Source organism: Arvicanthis niloticus, chromosome 19, assembly GCF_011762505.2.
Source record: "Arvicanthis niloticus isolate mArvNil1 chromosome 19, mArvNil1.pat.X, whole genome shotgun sequence".
Classification (NCBI taxonomy): Eukaryota; Metazoa; Chordata; class Mammalia; order Rodentia; family Muridae; genus Arvicanthis; species Arvicanthis niloticus.
The window spans coordinates 27,281,846-27,303,255 of NC_047676.1; the positions used below are offsets into that span (position 1 = coordinate 27,281,846).

A 21,410-nucleotide genomic window follows, 5' to 3' on the forward strand; every position below is an offset into this window, starting at 1 on the left:
GGAATCAACAGAGGTGCCTATATGGATGAAGAAATGTAGAAAGATTAAGTAAGCTAGTATGATGAATATGTATAATAACATAATTATTATTCAGTCATGAAAAGAATCAAATCCTGTCATTTGTAAGAAGATGATGATTAGAACTTGGGGACGTTATGCTAAGCAACATGTGTTCATCAAAGAAAAAGAAAGACCTCATATTCTTCATATATGAAAACTAAAATGGTCTATATAAAAGAAGAAGAGTGTAGAAGGGTGATTGTTAGAGTCTGGAAATACATAAAGAAAGATAATTAAATTAGTCACATAACAAGAATATTAGTGTTCTGTGGCACAGTAGGGTTATCAGAGTTCATAGTATCTTGTTTCATATATATTACAGATAACTAAACAGGAGGTGTCTTAGTTACTATTTTATTAATGTGAAGAGACACCATGACCAAGGAAACTAATTTGTTTAAAGCACTTAATCTGTTTAAGAAAATTAGTCCATGATCAGTCATGGAAAGAAGCAGAGGGGTATGGTACTGGGGCAGTAGCTGAGTTTTATATTTTGAACCATAGGTAGCAGGTAGAAAGTGACACTGGGCCTGGCATGGGTTTTTGAAATCTTAATGCTTACTCCCAGTGACACACCTCCTCCAATAAGGTCACAGCCCCTAGTTCTTCTCAAACAGTTCCACTCTCTGGTGACTAAGCATTTAAATTCATGAGCCAGTGGGGGCCATGATCATCTAAACCGCTATAGGAGATCACGGGCTCCAAACCTGAAAACTGAAAAGGAGCTGAGAATGTTCATCATCCTGTCTTGATCACATCGCATCATTCACATGTATCACATTTCTGCACTGTACTACACAAACATGCACAGTTATTGTGTCAAAAATGGAAAGCTTAAAAGTTAAAGAAGAAAAGAAACAGAACAAAACTTTTCTAGACCCCATGCCTAATGTGCTATCATCATTCAGAGAGCTCCACCATCCTACGGTTTTTGGTTGAAGAAAAAGGGACTCCAGAGCGTTTTATCTCACTTTTGTCAGTATTTAGTAGTTTCAGTGTGGTTCCCCACCTCCTAAGTTCATGTGTAATTTATCTCTGTCTGAGAAAATGGAATTAACAGGACTGGAAAGGGAAGTGGAGCAGGGTGTGGCAAAACCTCTGAGATTGGAGCCAGACACATCTGCTTTTCAATCTTGTTGGTATCTACATGTTTCTGCTTTTGGTCATATTTATTTTTCTTTTATTTAAAATTTTAGGTTTACTTATTTTATGTGTATTTTTTTCTGCATGTATGTATGTATGTATGTATGTATGTATGTGCCCCATGTGCATGCCTGGTACTCACAGAGATCAAGAGAAGTGATTGGATTTCCTGAAACTGGATAAGGATGGTTGTGAGCAGCCATGTGCATGCTGGGAACTGAACCCTGGACCTTTGCAAAGAGAGCAGTAAGTGCTTTTAACTACTGAGGTATCACTCTAGCCCCTGGCCAAATTTCTTAATTAATTTTTGTCACTTGTCTCCTCATGTGTAGGACAGTAAAATAGGACTCAGTTGCTATGTTTGAAGCATTAGGCATATATCAGACTAGAGAGAATGCATAGTTACTAAATTGCTTTTTGTGGTGGTTTGAATATGCTTGGCCCAGGGAGTGGCACTATTAGGAGGTATGGTCTTGTTGGAGAAAGTGTGCCACTAAAGAGGTGGGCTTTGAGACTCTCTTCCTAGCTGCCTGGAAGACATTAAGTAGTTTTATTCTGTTTGCCTTTGGAACAAGATGTAGAACTCTCAGCTCCTCTAGTACCACATCTGCCTGGATGCTGCCATGCTTCCTGCCATGATGATAATGCACTGAATTTGTCCATTATAAGAGTTGCCTTGGTCATGGTGTCTCTTCACAGCAATGGAAACTCTAACTAAGACACTTTCCATGCAAGCATAAGGACTGGAGTTTAAGCCTCAGAACCTATGTCAAAAGGTTGGGTGTTGTGGTACACATTTGTATCAGTGCTGGGGAGGCAAAGACAGATGGATTCATAAGACTTGTTGGCTAGCCAGTCTTAGCCTACTCAGTGCACTTATGACCAATAAGAAACCCTGTCTTAAAAATACAGAGCAAAACAACCCCCAAACAAACAAAGAAACAAACAAACCCAAGTTTGACATCATCTGAAGAAGAACACCCAAGGTTGACTTCTGGCCTCCCTTACATGGTCAGAGATGTGCACATATAGCTATAAACAAACATGTACTTTTATAAATATGAATATGTATACATTAAAAGAAAGCTTAAACATATATTGCTTTTACAAAATTGCTAGGTGAGGAGGGAGAGGAGACAAGAGATCAAAGGAGAGAAAATTCGAAGATATAGATAAGAGAAAATTGGTCATGATGAGAGATGGAGAAGGGTCCTCTATACCATTTAGAGTGCATGGGCACAAGTTTCCCAAAGGCTCATAAACATGTAAACAGATGTCTATTTAACCTTATGTATTTAGAAAGGATATTAATAAGTATGTTGTGGGCTTAGAGAAAACAAACCCATGTGAAGACCATTGGAAGATGGGAATAATTTATAAAGATTCTTAGGTCTGGCTACTCCAGATCTCCTTAAATTTCTTGTTCCTACTTCAGAAAAGTGAGAGTCTGATTAGTTTCGACCTGGCTTAGATGACCTGTGACTGACTGACTCTCTCTCTCTCTCTCTCTCTCTCTCTCTCTCTCTCTCTCTCCTCTCTCTCTCCTCTCTCTATGGCCTCTCTCTCTCTCCTCTCTCTCTCTCTCTCCTCTCTCTCTCTTTCCTCTCTCTCCTCTCTCTCCTCCCTCTCTCTCTCTCTCTCTCATCTCTCTCTCTTTCCTCTCTCTCTCATAAACTCTTCTATATCTATCTCTCTCTCTCTCTCTCTCTCTCTCTCTCTCTCTCTCTCTCTCTCTCCCTCTGTGTTTGGGAACCTGTATCTTTTAAAATAAAAATCCTAGGAATCTATTTATTGAACACAATACCCTATTTTGGCTTATTTTCCTTTAATTCCTTCACATCAAAGTAGAGATAGCTGGTTCTAATTTCTAGGTTGTGTATTATCAGGTTTTACTATCCATTGATTTCATTTCAGGACAAATGAGGGAAATGAGGGCCGTTATTAAATACTCACAGAAATGAAAGCACGGGGTTAGGAAGGCTCAGAACCATTGGCTGTTACAAATGTATCTTTAAATCACAAACCCTTACTGAATCGGATTGTCTCACATCCTAGGCAACAGGCTCCAAAGTCTAGGCTTTCCCCTTCTCTTGACCCTCTGCTGACCCAGATCCCACGGTTTTCACTCACAGCTCAGGGATGGACGAATCTGGAGGATTCTGAGAGAAGTCTCTAGATAAAAGGCTTTCTGAAAATTTCTCCAGGCTAGAGACATCTCTTCTCAGGCAGGAAGAAAATTCTGTGGAAGCAGGTCAGTGGGAGGAGGGGCTCCAAATGCTCACTGACTGAGCTGGACTTTGATATTAGAAGAGGCGGGTGGCCTTAGGAAGGAAATTGCAGACTGCTGACTATAAATGGACTTGGGTAAACACCAGAGCCTGTTATTAGGAATAGTACCTTAAATAATTAGAAAAATCGAGTTGAGAAACAGAAAGGGAAAAGGAGACAAGCAGGGCGCGGAAGGGTAGCAAAGGATGTTGGGAGGGAAGGGAAGAGATGGTAAGGGAGAGGGACACAAAGGGATTGAAAATGAAAAGACAAAACGAGTGTTGCTCATTTTGCAAGCCTCATACTCCATTCCACCCTGGGCTCACCAGAGTGAATCACTCTACAGAAGGGCAGGGACAGGGTTAGTTTGGATATAAATGTTTATGTCCAAAATTGGGTTGGATATAAAATCTTCTTCCTATGTTCATGTGTTTTCTTCTTCTTTTTTTTAATGTGAAAATCTTTATTGGATATTTTATTTACATTTCAGATGCCATCCCCTTTCCCCATTTCCCCTCCCTAGAAAACCCCTATCCCATCCCCACTTTTGCTTTTATACTATTTTTTAAATGTTAATCAAAGGCTTTATAAGTTTGGTAATGCTCAATATCAATCAGAAGTGTAGCCCAATACCCAACCTAGATATATCAACTATCTTTGACTGGCAGGGACATGCAAACATCCACCTCCATGTTTCCCCCCTTCCCCCCCCGTCACCTAGTCACCTAGCTCCTCCTTTCCTTCTCCTCTTCTCCTTACTCCTCCCACCTTAGTTCCTCCTACATATCACTCTTCCTGTTAAAATAAAACTTTTCTCTTAGAATACAATTAGAGCATAACTATACCAATTTGTGTCAGTAACATATAAGATAGACCTAATACCCAGTCCATCATTTTGTTGACTAAGCAGAATCTCTGTCGTCCCTCCTAACTAAAAGACTTAATTCTGAACCTGGCTTTTTTTCTTGGCTTTAGAAGGAATGTCAGCTGAAAACCATCTTCTCAAACCTTTTCTCTCAAAGTAAATGGCCTGGATTGGCTATGAGACTATAGGTCTTCAACCGGTCAGAAATCCAGAATGACTGAGTTAACTGAAATTATGGGAAGCACAAAGCATAGCTTCTAAAACTTAGCCAAATTATAGAGACCCCTGAACACCTGGACAGTCCCTATACTACAAAACGTTGGAGCATTTGATCTTCAGCCTTCTGGCCCAGGATCATCTGACAGACCTAGCGATGCAGAATTATTAAGGGCTGATTACTCTATCTTGGCAGATATAATCAGTCAACTATTCCGCAAGTGTGTCCTTTTCTGGACAGTAATTTGTCTGTAGATGAAAAGAGGCATTTCTTGCTTAGTGGGTGTCTCACCACAACTGGAGTAACTCCAAAGATGCTCAATTTCTTCTTAGAATCCAAGACAGGAAGCTGTCAGGAGCAGACAGGACTCTAATCAAAATGGACATTACTACAGAAATGTTTGCAACATCAATTCTGTGGACTTCTGATGTTTTGAAAACCAACTATCCATGTAAGGCAATCTGGACTATTGTTTGTTAACTCCTCTAAGCTAAATAAAATATAGAAAACACCCTTATAATAAACTTAGAGCCATAAATTTGCTATAGGCCCTTAACTCACAGGCTAACCATCTCAAATAAGTTAAAAAAGTTAAAGAAGGACTGGGTCTGAGCCTTGTATTCCTAAATGTGTTATATAGGCACAATGCCTATGAAATTAACAATATTAATCTCACTTTTATATCAATAAGAAGCTTGTACCAATGAAAGCCTTACATTTGAAATCAAAGTAAATTTTGTACCATTTAAGAAATTATAACTTCATCTTAATAACTATTATACATATTTCTACCAATAGGTTATGGCTATGCAATAAATCCTAGCTAATCCTCTTTGTTCCAACAAAACCACTACTTTCCCCTAGAAAGACAGCCCAATATTAACCACCTCTGTCCCCAAGCCCAGGGAATAGTGGTGCCGACTCTTTATTAACTTCTTCAAGCTGATTATGGGTGTTGAGATCTTAGAAGAGGGTCAGGGAGAAGACTAAATTGATAAGCCTCTGAAGTCTGTCTTTACTGCATCCAGTTGCAATTCCAGGACATCAGAAGTTCGAGCAGGTCTGCTCAGCTCACTTGATGAGTAGATACACCAAGGCTGTGTATTCTGCAATATACAATTCTCAAAACAAATTTTAGTATCAAGATAATTTTTTGTTTGAATTCTGGAATCTAGTCTTCTGGCAGCCTGCCTCTGTCATGTCTAATCCATATAATTCTGGGAGTTTCTATGAGGGTATACTACCACCATCCTCCCATTTTCACCTCCCTGCTCTTAAATTCCCCAACACTAGGGAATCGAAACTTTCAGGCACCAAGGCCCTCTACTTCCACTGATGCCTAACCCCTTACCCCATCCCCCCTCCTCCAATTACTATGAGGGTGTGCTCCCATCATCCTCTCATTCCCACCTCCCTGCTCTTGAAATTCCCCAACACTAGGGAATCCAAACTTTCAGGTACCTAGGCTGTCCACTTCCACTGATGCCTAGCAAGGCCACCCTCAACTACCTATACAGGTGGAGCCATGAGGCCCTCCCTTTGTGTTCCTGGGCTGGAGATTTTAGAATGGCTACTACAGCTTGTTTCTTAGGACCATTTGCTTGAAAAAATTGTTTTCCAGCCTTTTACTCTAAGGTACAGTCTGTCTTTGTCACTGAGGCAGGTTTCCTGTATGCAGCAAAATGCTGGGTCATGTTTAAGTATCCAGTCCATTAGCCTATGTCTTTTAATTGAGGAATTGAGTCCATTAATGTTAAGAGATATTAAGGAACAGTGATTGTTGCTTCCTGTTATTTTTGTTATTAGAGGTGGAATTATCTTTGTGTGGCTATCTTCCTTTGGATTTGTTGGAAGAGGGTTACTTTCTTGCTCTTTCTAGGGTATAATTTCCCTCCTTGTATTGAAGCTTTCCTGCTATTATCCTTTGTAATGTTGGGTTTGTGGCAAGATATTGTGTAAATTTGGTTTTGTCATGGAATATCTTGGTTTCTCCATCTATGGTAATTGAGAGTTTTGCTGCATATAATAGCCTGGGCTGGCATTTGTGTTCTCTTAGGATCTGTATGACATCTGTCCAGCGTCTTCTAGCTTTTATACTATCTAGTGAGAAGTCTGGTGTAATTCTGATAGGTCTGCCTTTATATGTTACTTGGCCATTTTCCCTTACTGCATTTAATATTTTTTCTTTGTTTTGTGCACTTGGTGTTTTGATTATTATATGATGGGAGGTATTTCTTTTCTGGTCTAGTCTATTTGGCATTCTATAGGGTTCTTGTATGTTTATGGGCATCTTGTTCTTTAGATTAGGGAAGTTTTCTTCTATAATTTTGTTGAAGATATTTATTGGCCCTTTAAGTTGGAAATCTTCACTCTCATCTATACCTATTACCCGTAGGTTTGGTCTTCTCATTGTGTCCTGGATTTCCTTGATGTTTTGTGTTAAGAACTTTTTGCATTTTGCGTTTTCTTTGACAGTTGTGTCAATATTTTCTATGGTATCCTCTGTACCTGAGATTCTCTCTTCTATCTCTTGTATTCTGTTGGTGATGCTTGTGTCTGTGACTCCTGATTTCTTTCCTAGGTTTTCTATCTCCAGGGTAGTGTCCCTTTGTGATTTCTTGATTGTTTCTACTTCCATTTTTATGTCCTGGATGGTTTTGTTGAATTCCTTCACCTATTTGGTTGTGTTCTCTTGTAATTCTTTAAGGGATTTTTGTGTTTCCTCTTTAAGGGCTTCTACCTGTCTACCTGTGTTCTTCTCAAATTCTTTGAGAGTGTTATTTATGTTTTTCTTAAAGACCTCTATCATCATCATTAGAAGTGATTTTAAATCTAATTCTTGCTTTCCTAGTACTATGGGGAATTCAGGACTTTCTTGTGTGAGAGAACTAGGTTCTACTGATGCCAAGTACCCTGGGTTGCTGATGCTTATGTTCTTGTGCTTGCCTTTTGCCATCTGGTTCTCCTTAGTGCTACCTGTCCTGTCTCTGACTGGAGCCTGTCTTTCCTATTATCTTGGTTTTATCAGAACTGTGTGGGGTAGGTGTTACTACTGGGGTAAGAGCTGGGGCCCAAAATCTGCTCAGTGATCCGGGCTAGGATTGACTTCCTGGGTCCTGGTGGATCCCAGTTACTCCCTGTTTGGAGTGGGCCTTGCTGTCTGCTTACCTAAGATAATGCCAGGGTTAGAGCAGCTGGGATCCCTGCTTCCCCTGGGTTCTTAGAGATTGGGGAAAGAGCTGCTGCCCGGGATCTGCACAGTGCTCAGGCCCAGACCGGAAGTCATTCATGTGTTTGAATACTGGCTCTTGGCACTGCTACAGGAGGTTTTGGGACTTCTAAGATATGGAAGCTAGTTGGAAAGGAACTTAGGAGTATTTGGTTGACTATGCTCCCACCCTAAACTATGTTCTTCCTGGTTAGTATCAGGTAGCAAACACCCTTCCCCTGTGTTGGCACTGCCATAGACCAAGGTGATTCAACCTCCATGTCATCCCTATCTCAATATGATGTACTCTACTCTTTCAAATGATGAATCAAAATAAACTTTTCCTCCATTGACTTGCTTTGTCATGTTTTCAGTCAGAGTGACAAGAAAAGCAACTGATACAGCAAACTGGTTGAGATGAGGTCATTGCTATAAAAGACTTGACCTTGTCCTCTGTAGGCCATTAGGGTAGCTTTGTGGGGAGATTACGGAACAATTTAAAGTTGAGGACTAGAGAAGCCCTAGAATTCTGTCAATGAAACCTAATGGGTCATTATGGTAGGAGTTTAGACTGGGAGAGGAATGTGGGGAACAATGACTGTACTCATGAAACCATGGAGGAAAACTATGACAAAATTGGAAATTGGAACAGAAGTCATTCATGCTATGTTCTAGCATTTTTGCCTTTGCTCTACTTATGTCTAGATATCTGAATGAAGCTGAGTTAATGGGGTAATTTTGGGGAAGAGAAAATTTCAATACAGCATGACATTTAGGCTGTGGCATGGTTACTGCCTTCTGCTTTAGCCAAATTTACAGTGAAAAATTTGAGAAGAAAACAGAACTGACCAATGTGAAAAATGTACAACCTGGGAATAAAAGACCTGGAACTCGATAGTTGTAGAGAAAGTGAATGTGAACAAAGTGGTGCTAATTGTTACAAACCTTCCTTCAATTAATCAGATAACTTGCATTCGGCCTGAGATAACGGAGATGGTGCCTTGAAGGTGTGACCTCTCTTTAGGGCAGTGATTCACAACCTTCCTAATGCTTTAAAGCAGTTCCTCATGTTGTGGTGACTCCCAAGTATAAAATTATTTCATAGCTACTTCATAACTGTGATTTTGCTACCGTTATGAATTGTAATGTAAATATCTGATATTCAGGATATCTTGATATGCCACCACTGTGGGGGTTGTGAGCCACAGGTTGAGAACTGCTGCTCTTGGTGCATTCTGCTTCAGCATCTCTGGCTAGGTTCTTCCTGATATCAGGGTGTGAGCATCCCGAGACTCTGCAGTCAAGTTTCAAGAGGGAACATACTGCATCTAAAACTGTCAGCAGCGTGTGATGCCGTTTATGTGGTACTGTTGTGTAGGTATGCAAAATGAGTGATAAGATCATGGAAGCTTGTGAGAATGTTCCAGAAAAAAAAGCTAATGCGGTGTGAAGATGTGCTCCCTGTTATTTTCTCTGCAACAGGACCATGTTATACCATTGAATGAAGTTGTGACGGTGAAACATTGGCTAGACACCCCAGACTACTCAGAAATACTTAGACACCAAGGAAATCTGCAGGCATGTGTGTGAAGCTAGCCCAAGAGGGAGTTCATAGGTCTGGCCAAGTCAGTTGTACTCCAGATATTAGACAGAGCTTTCCTTGTTGTTTGTTTGTTTGTTTGTTTTTGTTTTTGTTTTTTTTCCCAGTATTTTTCACTGTCTTCACACTTCCCTTTTGGAACAAGAATGTGTAATATATGCCATTGCATATTAGAAGTCTTTATCTTTTTTCCTTAATTGATGGGGCATATCGGGAAGAGATTCTCTGAATCACAGAAGACATTTCTAGCTTCTAAACAGTGTGAAAACTGACTTCTGAATTTGACCAGATTGGTTTTTACTATGTGAAACAGCTAGGAGCTAAAGATGTTAAGTTATGATTTCAATATGAAGTACATCCCTATCAGGCTCATGTATTTGAATGTTGTGCCCCTAGCTGATGGCACTGTTTTGGGAGATTATGAAATCTTCATCCATGGTACCTATCTTGCAGACTTATGACCAAGAGAGTGAAGGTTGGTTCTACTTTTCATCCAAACTCTCTTATTTCCTGGTTTGTAGCACTGAATAACCAATTGTTTTATGCTTCTGCTGGTACAGACCAAGCTAGTCCAGTCTTCATACATGCCTTCTCCACCATGAAGGACTGTATTCTCATAAACCACCCATCAAAACAAACCCTTCCCCTCTTCAGCTGCTTCTGTCAGTTATTCTTTTTGTCACAATATTGAGAAAAGTAATAAAGTATGGAAGGAGGGCCAGCATATAGTTGAAGGAGTCACAGACTGAGAAATTATGGATATCAATAAGAAGATAGGAGGGCAGTCAGCATAAATACAGGATGAAATTGATTTATCTGGAAGTAATGTTCACACCTATAATCCTACCTACCTGGAAAGCTAAGTTTGGAAGAGCACAAGTTTAAGGCCACTCTAGGATATAGAGTAAATTAAGGCTAGTTTATGTAACTTCAAGAGACCTTGTTTCCTAATAAAAATAAAAATAAAAATAAAAATAAAAGGGGGCTGGGGGTGTAGCTAGGGGATAGAGTGCTTGTCTAGTGTATTTGTGGACTTTAGTTCAACCCCAGCATTACAACAAATAAAAAAATGAGGTGATAGAGAAAAGACATGAGCAGCAGGGTAAGCGGCATTCATTGAGAAGAGGAGGGTACTGAATAGCTGTGGAAAGCAAGCCCTGGATATGCTTAGATCCTTTTAGTTGCTTGAATGGAGCAAGGAGATGACAGCTGTGGAGTTAGTGTGATTTGTTTTTTATGATATCTTTAATTTCATAAATGTTTATTCATCAGTCTCATTACCTTCTGACTCTAAGCTCTACAGACAACTATTAATATATTTATAGATCTTTTTGTGGGCGTGTACAATGTTTGGAATGAATGTATTTTCATGTAATAGCAACAACATTTCTGTTATTTGTCATGCTCAGCATCACTCCCAGGGCCTTGGAGCAGGCTAGACAAAAGATACATGACTTAGCTACACCTTCAGCTCACGTGCGTTTTTGATCTATGTACATGTATGAGATGTGAAACATTTGTCTTTGGTTTATTCCCACCCAGAACAACCGTATAATGATTCAACCAGCTGGCTGGGAGACTGAGTATTCCAGGCTTCTGCCATTCAAAAGTAGACATCAATGTGTTTTTTTTTTTTTCATAGAAGATAAAGTGACAAACACAATGAAAATAAGAGAAGATGTAGACGTGGGGTGGATGGACTCACAGTCTTGCAGAAAGTGCAGATGAGTTTCCTCTGCTCTTGTGCTCTCGTTGAGTATCCAGTGGGGAATGTGTACACAGGGAAAGACACTGTGGTCAGCAAGTGAATCTTTATCTAAAGAGATGTCTGCACCATGGTCTGAGAGCATCAATATGGAAGACAGAGGCAACTGCCCCAAGAGCTTTATCTGCTGCATCCTTTCTACTTTATGTCATCTCTCCTATAATTTGCAGATTTAAAATGTTTTCTCAGCATTGGTTTGAATGAGACACTCTTGATTTCTCCCTGAGCTTTCTTCAAGTTCTTGTTTGTTAGTTATGTCATCCTGCAGCCCCACGGTAAAGATATCTTACTGTTTTTGGAGGGTATCTTCATTTTTCTTCTTAAAATGGTGACTATTTTTATTAATGTGTATGTATGCGAGAGAGTACCAAGTATGTGTAGATGCCCATGGAGGTCAGAAGAGGGTGTTGGATCCCTTGAGGCTTGAATTATAGGCAATTGTAAACTCCCCTATATGGGGGCTGGGAATTGAACTCTGGTCCTCTGGAAGAACAGCAAACATTCTGAATTCATGACATCTTTCCAGCCTTGAAAGGTATCTTATAATGAGAGACTGTGCCAGAGTCTCTTACCAAGTTGAGGAGACAGGCTGCCATTTATGCAAACTGTCTTGTTTGTCTCTGCCTAGCCTCTCCCCTCAGCCTCCACACTTTTCCCCAGGCTAAATTTCTTATGTCTAATGTACTCTTAACCAGAGAATTGGTTTTACATATCTTTCAATAATAAGAGAGAAATGACTTTTTTTTTTTTTTTTTTTTTTTTTTTTTTTTCCCAAAAATGCTTTGAGGAAGCAATGACACAAGGTAAAGACTGAATTTCTATAAAGTCAATATAAATTGTGATCTCTTGCTTGCATCTCAGGCCTCCCCCCACCCCCCCAGCCCATTATGTTTTCAGGGCTGTAAGGAAACAGCTAAGTGATGTGACCAATCAAGAGCTTCAGGATGAAACATCAGTGAGGGCAGTGGACAGAAAGTCTTTCTCCTCAGCACAGTGTCAGCCATGTTGTTGGGTTGTGGGGGCATTAGGTCTTGACTCCCGCAAAGTCTAGCTTATGCTTGTCAGTTCATCCACACAATATACTGGTTTTACCTTTGAGGCCCTAGAAGCTACAATCTTCACAACCGGAATTTTTGGGGGAGTTGTTAAGATCTGAGCTTTTATGAAGCACTGGATATGAAGAGCTTTCCGGAGTGGGAAGCAAAATAGTACATTTTGAATAATGTGTGCAGAAGTGAGTGATTGTGACTTTTTATTTACAAGGAGGGGGGGGATTATTCTGATGATTGTAAAATGTGTTTTCTTAAGCAAACAGATAAACAAAGGCACACTCAAGCCCAGACAACCGTGAAGCCAGTGGGAGGGAGTCAGTCTTTTGTTAGTAACCCCCAGTAATTGTTTGTGTCTCCAGGCACAGAGCAGGGTGGCTGAAGGGAAGTTACCAGTTGCTTACTTATCCTGATGGCTGATATCAGGAAAGCACTGATGGCTCAGCAGCTACCAGAGAGAACGTTAAAAGAGAAAATGTCTAGAGCAGAACAAATAGAAAGACCACTTCCATGTGCGGGACACTTCGGTGGCTGCCAGAAATCCCCCAGAGTGCAGGTTAAGGATGAAGAAAGCCAAAGCTTCAGAAAACACACATTATAATTACAGTTGTGAACAGATAGAGCCTTGTAAACTGGAACTCCTCCCCCCGCCCCGCGTGTGTGTGTGTGTGTGTGTGTGTGTGTGTGTGTGTGTGTGTGAGAGAGAGAGAGAGAGAGAGAGAGAGAGAGAGAGAGAGAGAGAGGACAAAGACACGCAGAGAAATAGAGGGAGACACACAGAGACAGAGAGACATACAGAGACACACACACACAGTTATCACCATGTGAAAATGGGGAAACAAAATGGCAGAAGGCTGAGGCTGAGCTAAAAGAAAGCAAACATGAGTTGCTCAAAAAACACAATTAACACTGATCTCATTCATCACTGAGCAAATTTAAAGTCTAACCAGGCAGGCTTCCTGGAGACTAGATTATTGGCACTGGGAAAATTCTGTCGTGTTCTCAGCATTTGGTCACGATGGTGGTGGAAGCCATTTTGAGAGGCTCCTATTTGAGTCTGCCGCTTCAGTAGTCAAGTTCCTCCGCATTGTCCAGTTTTTGGAATCCTCCAGGAAGGGCCAGGCGCAGCTCCACCTTGTATTTGCTTGGAGAGCCAGTCTAATTATAGGAGAGAGACTGAGTCAGAACCATGGGGGGCGGGGTCCTTTCTGTGGAAAGTCCGCAGGAGTCACAGGGTAGACTGTTTCTCATTGGGGTCTACCAATCAATGATGCTAACTGCCAGGGCTCCACAAAGGGTGATAAGTGATTGTCTATGCGAGTGTAGCTAGTCAAAAGTCAGAGACCCAAGGGATAGCATATGGTGTTCTGTAGGCACTGGTTGTCACATCCCTGTGTGGCTTTCCTGCCTCAAGAGCAGACAATTGAGTGATGAAAACTAGGAATAAATGGCCAATGGCTTGTGGTTTACCTCAATCTTGTGTCTGAGAAACTGGTTATTTGAGAGTAACTGCAGCAGGCTCTGCCCATAAACCACACCCAGATGTACAAATTCCAATTCGGAGACACAAGAGATATCAAAAACAAGGCAGCAGACTCCTTGAAAGAGGGAAAAATTCCACAGTAACTGATTTTAAGGCTGGCAAAGTAGATGAAATGATAACCCCAAATGGAAAAGAACGATAAGAATCATCAACAAATCCAAACAAGACATAAATCAGCACCCAGATCAATTAATAAGATAGGAATAAACTGCCAAGCATACACATGAAAGACTTCAACAAGGAGCTGGGAAAAAAAAAAAAAAACAAAACTGAAATTTCAGCAGTGAAAAGATTCATAAATCAAATTAAAACTCAGCTATTTGAATCTTCAGCAGGAAAGTGGATCAACTGGAAAATAGAATACCAGAGCTGGAAGGCAGGCAAACGCTCACATGATAATAAAGAAAATCAAGAAAGTTAAAATAGAGACTCTAAGAGTTCCAGGCCACCATTCAAAGTTCAAATGTGTGGGTCATAGAAAGAGAAGAAGAAGAAGGAGGAGGAGGAAGAGGAGGAGGAGGAGGAGGAGGAGGAGGAGGAGGAGGAGGAGGAGGAGGAGGAGGAGGAGGAGGAGGAGGCGGAGGAGGGAGTAGGTACAGACTAAAGAAGCAGAAAACATTTTAAATAAAACGATAGAAAAGAGTTCCTTAAATCTTGGGTAGGACGTGGGCATCTAGAAGGGAGCGGCTGCAAGAACCCTAGACACATGGGTTTATATGTGACACTGCTCTCTCCCATTGTCTTTCCTCAGCCTGTGTCTTTAGTGATTTAACTACAATTCAATGTGGTTCTTCTCTCTCTGCTCATCTGTATTTTTTGTGGTTCTCAAAGTCTTTCACAACCATGAGACTATAGGAAAGACCAAATCCCATTAGAAGAGTAGATAAGGAAGGGGTCAAAAATCACAAAATAATCAACAAATGGCAGAAGTTAGTGTGTATCTTCCAGCGATAACTCAGATGTTAATGGTTTCAAGTTTCCAATGAAAAGATCCAGGCTAAAGTATTGATTTAAAAAAAAAAAAAAAGAAGAAAACCAAGACAAAACAATCCCCTCTCCAAACAATAGAGCAAAATGCTTAGATCGTCTGCTACTTGATAGATGTCTACTTAATTGGCAAAGAAAAATACAGCTTAAAATAAAAGTATAGAAAAGATGTCTCTAGTCAATAGAAAGTGCAAAAAAAGAAATGGAGGAGTATCTACAACAAAACCTTTAACACACACACACACATACAGAGAGAGAGAGAGAGAGAGAGAGAGAGAGAGAGAGAGAGAGAGGCAGAGAGAGATTCATGAGATTCCTTAACATAATAAGCACAGTTATTTGAAATTGTTTGAAATTGTTTGATGATGATGATAGTTACGTAATACCTGAGTCTGGTACTTAGGTTTGTGTTGTCTCCTCGGATATTAGTTTTTATCTCATCACTTTAGCATCCCTTGTGATTCTTTCTGATGAAAGCTGTGCAGGACGTATGATAGAATCTGAGGCAAAGACACCTTTAGTGTGAGGTTTTTGTGTTAGCCCAGTTAAAAGTACGGCTCTGTTGAATGCTTTCCATAGTTTAAGAACTGGAGTATTACAATTTCCCGAGTGTGCTTTGTTTTGATTTGTATGGACTCTGGCCTTTAATTCACCATCCCTTTGCCTCAGCCTCCCAGTGATAAATAATATCTTTGCCTCTGTGTTCCCTGCTGCCATGAGGCTTACCCTCAAAATCTTCCTTTGACTAGAATTGGGGGTAGCAGGTCTTTTAAAAAATCATTTACTGTCTTAGTTAGTGTGAGTGAGGGTGGTTGGGTGGGCACATGTATGTCACTCATGAGGAGGCCAGAGGGCAACTTTCAGGAGTCAGTGCTCTTCCCTTCAGGGCATCAAATTCAGGTCATCAGGCAATTGCTACATATTAAGTCAACTCTACAGCCCAGCAGCTCTTTTAACTATAAAGGTATAGGCGCACAGTTGTCCTAGACTCTTATGATTGTACTTCAGTCTTTCAGTAGCTGCATGTTTCTGGACTGTAACTTCACAGTTACTTTTCTGAGAGAATAACGTAAGAAACAATAACAACACCACAAACAACCCAGCACTCCTGCCTGTTCCCTTTTCCGGTTTCAGTCTATTATTTGAAGCTCTTTCATTTTATTCTTGTTACCTGTTTTTTTTTTTTTTTTTTTTTTTGTTGTTGTTGTTGTTGTGTTGTTTTCCATCTTAACTGCTACAGAAGAGTAGAGAATGATGGAGAACGCCCAACATTTATTTATTTATAATTATAACACTAACACACACACATGCATGCACGCACACAAACACGCACGCATGCACGCACGCACACATGCACACACACACACACACAAACACGCACGCATGCACGCACGCACTCACGCATGCACGCACACCATTATAAGACTTTGGCAAAGTCAGTCTCCCTGGAGAACAGATCCCTGCTAAACTGAGGACTCTTTTAGGTATATTTCTGCATTTTTTTAAAGTTACAGCAACATGGTGATCTTAACCCTGGTGATCCATGGGTGTTCTTAAAAAATTAGGAAAATTAGGAATTTTCCTAATGGTAGCTGGCAGACTATCTTTTTAAATGTTAGTCCATACCCAGCCACCAATAGTCTACCGGCACTATCTCAATGTTCCTGCTAGTTATGAACCCAGTGGCTTCTGCTCCAGGAAAGGTCTTGGTTGTACTGTTAGGATTCACTTGTCTCTCTAAGTTTCAGGATGACAATTCACTTTGCAACTTTACTTCTCTGCTGGGTCCAAGGAATGCAATCAGTTCCGGTTTGCCCGGTGTGTTACTTCAAGGATAAGAGTGACAACTTCTATGCTGGAGACATGTCTTATTTAATATGTCCTTCTCTACTGTTTGTGGACACAGAGTTGTGTGCACTTAATTTTTTCTCCTCTTGAACAAATCTTTGAAGAAAGGTTCCTGTGTCAAAGAGTATATGTGTTTTAAATGCACGATAACAAGATACAATCAATTTATGGTCTAATGGATATTTTATAAAACATTTTTTAAGATGTTTCTCACATGACTTCTTTAGAATGAAATAATATCCACTGAATTTGAAAACTGGGAGGATGAAGAGAAAGACTCCATTTAGAAAAACTTCTGCTTCATCCTAAGAGTTACCTGGAGTATCAAGTCCAAATCTTGCTCAGGGTTCATTCTAGAACATCAGTTAAATAGAGCTGTGTCTGAGTTATGAGAAATATAGGAGACAACTGTTTTTAATTGCTTTCTTCTCCCTTTTCCAGAAGCAGACGAGACATACTTTTTCCAACTATACACCCAGATCAGAGAAGAACTTCTCTAGCAAGGAAACTAGTAAATGGGGGTGGGGTGGGGTGGCAGTCTGTGTTTTACTTCCATCTGAAGCTATTTCCAAGGTAGTAAATTCCCAAGCTGCAGAGTGTGTTTTATCAGGTTGGGAAGTTTGAGAATTTCTTCTTGAAAATAAAAGCCGGGCAAACATCAGTGCAAGGCCTGGTAAGAGTTACTCAGGGTAAATGTCAGGATTCCCTAAATAATCCTTTACAGCTTTAGGTCTCAGGGCCTGTGGAATGAGAATGGAAGGAGAAAGCTATTTTGGAAGAGTTTTGATAAAGTAAAAGTCATATAAAACCTTATATGCATTCTCTGCTTCTATACTAATGGGCCAGGAAGAATGGTTTGTACAAGATGACGAGACTGTGACAAAACTTGTGAGGAGGAGTCCCTAAGTGGAGGTGTGACTCAGCAGCATTAACCACTAGTTTCACAAAATACTGGTTTCTTGAAAAGTAGCACAAAGTGCAAAGACATTTGGATAAGTCCTATCAGAGTGATTGGACTTGCCGCTTCTTAAAAAGCCACACTCCAAAGAGACATGAGACTCAGAGGTTACCGGGGGTTCCTATTGAACTCCAGTACCCAAGAGCACACAGAGTGTGTGCATGCATCTTGCTTGACAGGGTTTGATACACAATGCTCATTAAAAAAAAAAACCTTCCTTTTTATTATTAGTTCTACTTGGTATACAAAATAATGAGGTTCATTCTGGCGCATATATCACTGTGCTTTGTGCATATTTGGCCATCCATACTCCTGCGTCCTTCCTACTTCTGCTGGTCCTGGCTTCTGCTTTCCCATCTATATCCCGGTATGAGAGAGAAACTACAAACTGCTTGTTAAAGTGTTATTCAGAGGTGGATATGATAGAATTGACTGATAAGTAATTTCAATGAAGGAGGTTTGGCCTCACAAGGACACCTTACAATTTGTCTCTTGGTAAACTGCATGGCAGGAACCTTTCTGAGGATTGACCCCTCTCTTAGTAGGCATACTTTTTGAGTTGCTCTTTGTTGTGAACCTGCCAATCAAGGCACAATGATTTCTTCCAATCGCAGCGGAGTGACATTTCTAAGAATTTGGTCACTAACTCTTTTGTTCCTGTGTGGCAGGGGTGGGGGCTGTCCCTAAACGTAGAGCCCTCTCATACAGTGAAATGTCTGACAAGAATCTTCACTTAATATCTGTTCCTGTAATTATTATTACAGAATTGGTCTCATCCATATAATTCAGGATTCAAAAGAGAAAATAAAGGAAAAATACATTAAACGGGGAAAAGAAAACTGATCTCCTAAAGGACAGGGCACAAAAAGAACAACAACAACAATGACAACAACAACAACAACAACAACAACAACAACAACAACAACGAACCCCTGAATAAAAACAAAATCCCTCAGAACCAACATCTAACTAATCAACCAACCAACCAAACATAAACCAACTTCAACTGGAAGAGGTAAACAGAAGCTTAGCTATGCATTCATAAGATGGAACAACAAAAGGTGGGGATTAAATTCATTACCCAAAAGAATAATATTAGTATCATTTAAAAATAGATGTTATGGTAAAGGGAAACACTAAAGATTGAAGGGATCAAAATTAATAATGCAGTGGTTTTCAGCCTCTGGGTTGTGACGTCCAACGATGTTACATGTCAGATGTCCTGCATGTCAGGTATTTATGTTGCAATTCATAACCATAACAAAATCACTACTGAAGTTTCAATGAAATGCTTTTATGGTTGGGGCCAACACAACATGAGAAATTGTATTAAAGGGTCACAGCATTAGAAATGTGGAACTACTGTACTACAAAGGCTGAAAATATAAGCTAATCTGCACCTAATAATATAGCTTACAGATATATAAGTAAAAATTAATAGAACCTCAAGTAGAAAAATTCTTTAAAACACGATCTTAATTTATATTTGATCACCTCAGAAAATTCTATGATGAATCTCCTAAGTGCAAAAACCTTAATTTTTAAAAGAAAATTAGCTCTAATAAAACTGCCAAAGTACACCATGAACAAGTGATGTTTTCTCAAGAACACAATGGTACATTAGCCCAAAAATATTTCTCTGAGCAGTTTTACTATAATAATCTGTTCCTTAATTAATGGAGAAAAAGTCACATGTTTGTATGAATTATCAAAGAGATATCATTAATGTAACCAAGGGTATGTATAAATGCTAGCCTATGTAGTACCACCTAACAGCAAACTTCTAGCCACATTCTTTCTGAAATTTGGGAGCTGTGAAAAAGGCCTTTTAAATATGCTTTCTTTTAACAATACAGTGATATTGGACACCCTATTCCAAAGAATAGATCGTGAAGAGAAATAAGAAGTGTGAGGACTGGAAAGCAAAAGTAAAGTTGTTTTCTAAGGATACGATTGGAAAAAATAGAAAAATCAAGAAAACCTACAAATTATAAGGATGAATAGAGTTCAGCTAAGTTGCAATACACAAGATAAAGTTAGCCAGCATGAACTGCTTAGAGTAGAATTTTTTTTCCCCCAAAGGTGCCAATGTCAATAGCAACAAATCTTGCCTGGTGTCTAGAGATGACTTTCATACAAGAAGCATGAATGATCATGAGGAATAGTCTAAAGCTCTCCTGAAGGCTAATGCAAACAAAGCAATGGGGCCAAGATCACAGCAAGGAACACTGTTCTAAACTTGCAGCTTCTCTTGGAATTAAAATACATCTATAACACATAACAGTCTAGTTTCGAGCACAGTAGTTTAGAAGATGTGGTAGTATCATCTCAAATTTACATGATGAATAATAACTGAATGAATAGACGAGTTTGTAGAAGGAGTATAGCAATGAGGGAATACTGGCTATTTGCTGGCCATTCAGATTTTGTATGAGAAATAGGAATGACATCAGAGAGCTAGGGTAGGAATAGATAGAAGCACAAATAATCTGTCAATATTCAAGATATGGTAAAAGAATCAGAGAACACAAGCAGTAATGAATGAGTTGTTCAGATATGATATGGATTTATCAGTGAAAAGGACATTAAAATAATAATAGTATTTCATTTTATAGTCATTAGAGTGTCAAAAAAGAGAACATTTGACAATGTTAGATGATTATAAAAGTGGGGAGAAATGGAGGCTTCTATATGGATGGGACAGATATATTGGTGCAAATACCCTGGAGACGACAATTTGTCAGTATCTAGGGAATACAGAAAACATACTTTCTATATCATCCTACACATTTATATTATGGAGAAACAATTGCTTCCAACATATAGAACCAACTAATGGAAGCTGGTTATATCTCAAAATGCCAAATGATGAACAAAACAAAATCAAAGTACTTAGTGATATATGCCTATAGCCATCTCAAACAGCAAGAAGTTGAGCCTTATAAATACAAAAAGTAAATGTAGTTTTTAAAAAGAGGAAGCATATACAACAACTTCAAGATCGTGAGTGACACTGAATGAGGAAGTAAAGAATTTAGGTTTGAAGAATATGCATGCTAGCTTCTGTGATGTTCACTGGTTAAAAGAGATATGACACATGTAAGGGAAAATACTGATATTGAGAAAATTTGATCTTCATAAATAGGCATTTGCTACATTTTTTTCTATGCAATTTGCAGGCACTTATGAGATTCTTTATCCAATAAAAATATGATCAAACCATAAGTGAAGTTTTAAGTGAAGACGTAGGGTAACTCTAGATTGGAAGAAGTTGACACAAGAAAAGGTCAGTTCTGCCACTAAGACTTAGTGCTTTCACAATCTGACTGCAACTTGAATGTGGAAACTCTCCTATTGATTGTTCTTGGTTGTTCCCAGGAGAAGATCCAAGAAACTTCTGGGTGCTTTCAGTCATGTTTGCATTCCCAAGACTTGAATTTGGCAAATGAAGAAAGACAAGGAACATGAGGGCCGTGGAAGGAAACGCAGAGCTCAGTCTCTCTGGAAGCATGAGTCAGATTTGATGTAGAATTAGAAGAAAAATAGGAGAAAGTGTTGAAAGCTGAGTGCAATTTTTGTCTTTAGAAAAACATGCCATGAATGAGTGGCCCAAGATAAAATGTTTTAGCATGTGCCTCAATATTTTAGTTACAGAGAGTTTTGGAATGTCATTTTTCCCCTTCCACCAAACCAAACCAAACCAAACCAAACCAAACCAAACCAAACCAAACCAAACCAAACCAAACCAACAAGTTCTAATAAAGTTTGTTAAAGAAAGAGCTTGCTTCAAGTTCCATTTTTCATATAATATGTGGTATGAGTATGTATCAGGAAACAACTTATTAAAATGAATTTAAGTTAAACACTGCTACCATTATAAAAATGCTGACTCTGAAAAA

At 39.5% G+C, this 21,410-nt stretch overlaps 2 protein-coding genes and 1 long non-coding RNA gene across 7 annotated transcripts in view; 1 reads left to right on the plus strand and 2 right to left on the minus strand.

Annotated features, from left to right (window-relative positions):
* The window catches only part of Agxt2 (alanine--glyoxylate aminotransferase 2), a 41,064-nt gene extending 37,548 nt beyond the window's left edge, over window positions 1-3,516 (minus strand). For 2 of the 5 annotated variants that reach the window (XM_034523554.2, XM_034523553.2), the window contains exon 1: window positions 3,334-3,504. In XM_034523554.2, coding sequence (XP_034379445.1) covers window positions 3,334-3,418 — 85 coding nt within the window. In that variant the 5' untranslated portion in view covers window positions 3,419-3,504. Of the gene's footprint in view, window positions 1-3,333 lie in introns of all 5 variants that reach the window. The other 3 variants (XM_076916429.1, XM_076916430.1, XM_076916431.1) reach the window with 3 other exon arrangements.
* An 8,845-nt stretch (window positions 3,517-12,361) lies between these two features.
* Prlr (prolactin receptor) overlaps window positions 12,362-21,410 on the minus strand; it is a 175,652-nt gene continuing 166,603 nt past the window's right edge. Inside the window, exon 10 of the mRNA XM_076916436.1 lies at window positions 12,362-13,333. Coding sequence (XP_076772551.1) covers window positions 13,241-13,333 — 93 coding nt within the window. The 3' untranslated portion in view covers window positions 12,362-13,240. The remainder of the gene's footprint in view (window positions 13,334-21,410) is intronic.
* LOC143435156 (uncharacterized) lies at window positions 15,982-21,282 on the plus strand. Its single transcript, XR_013105165.1, has 3 exons — window positions 15,982-18,526; window positions 20,691-20,797; window positions 20,890-21,282. It is a non-coding gene; the product is annotated as an uncharacterized LOC143435156 (long non-coding RNA).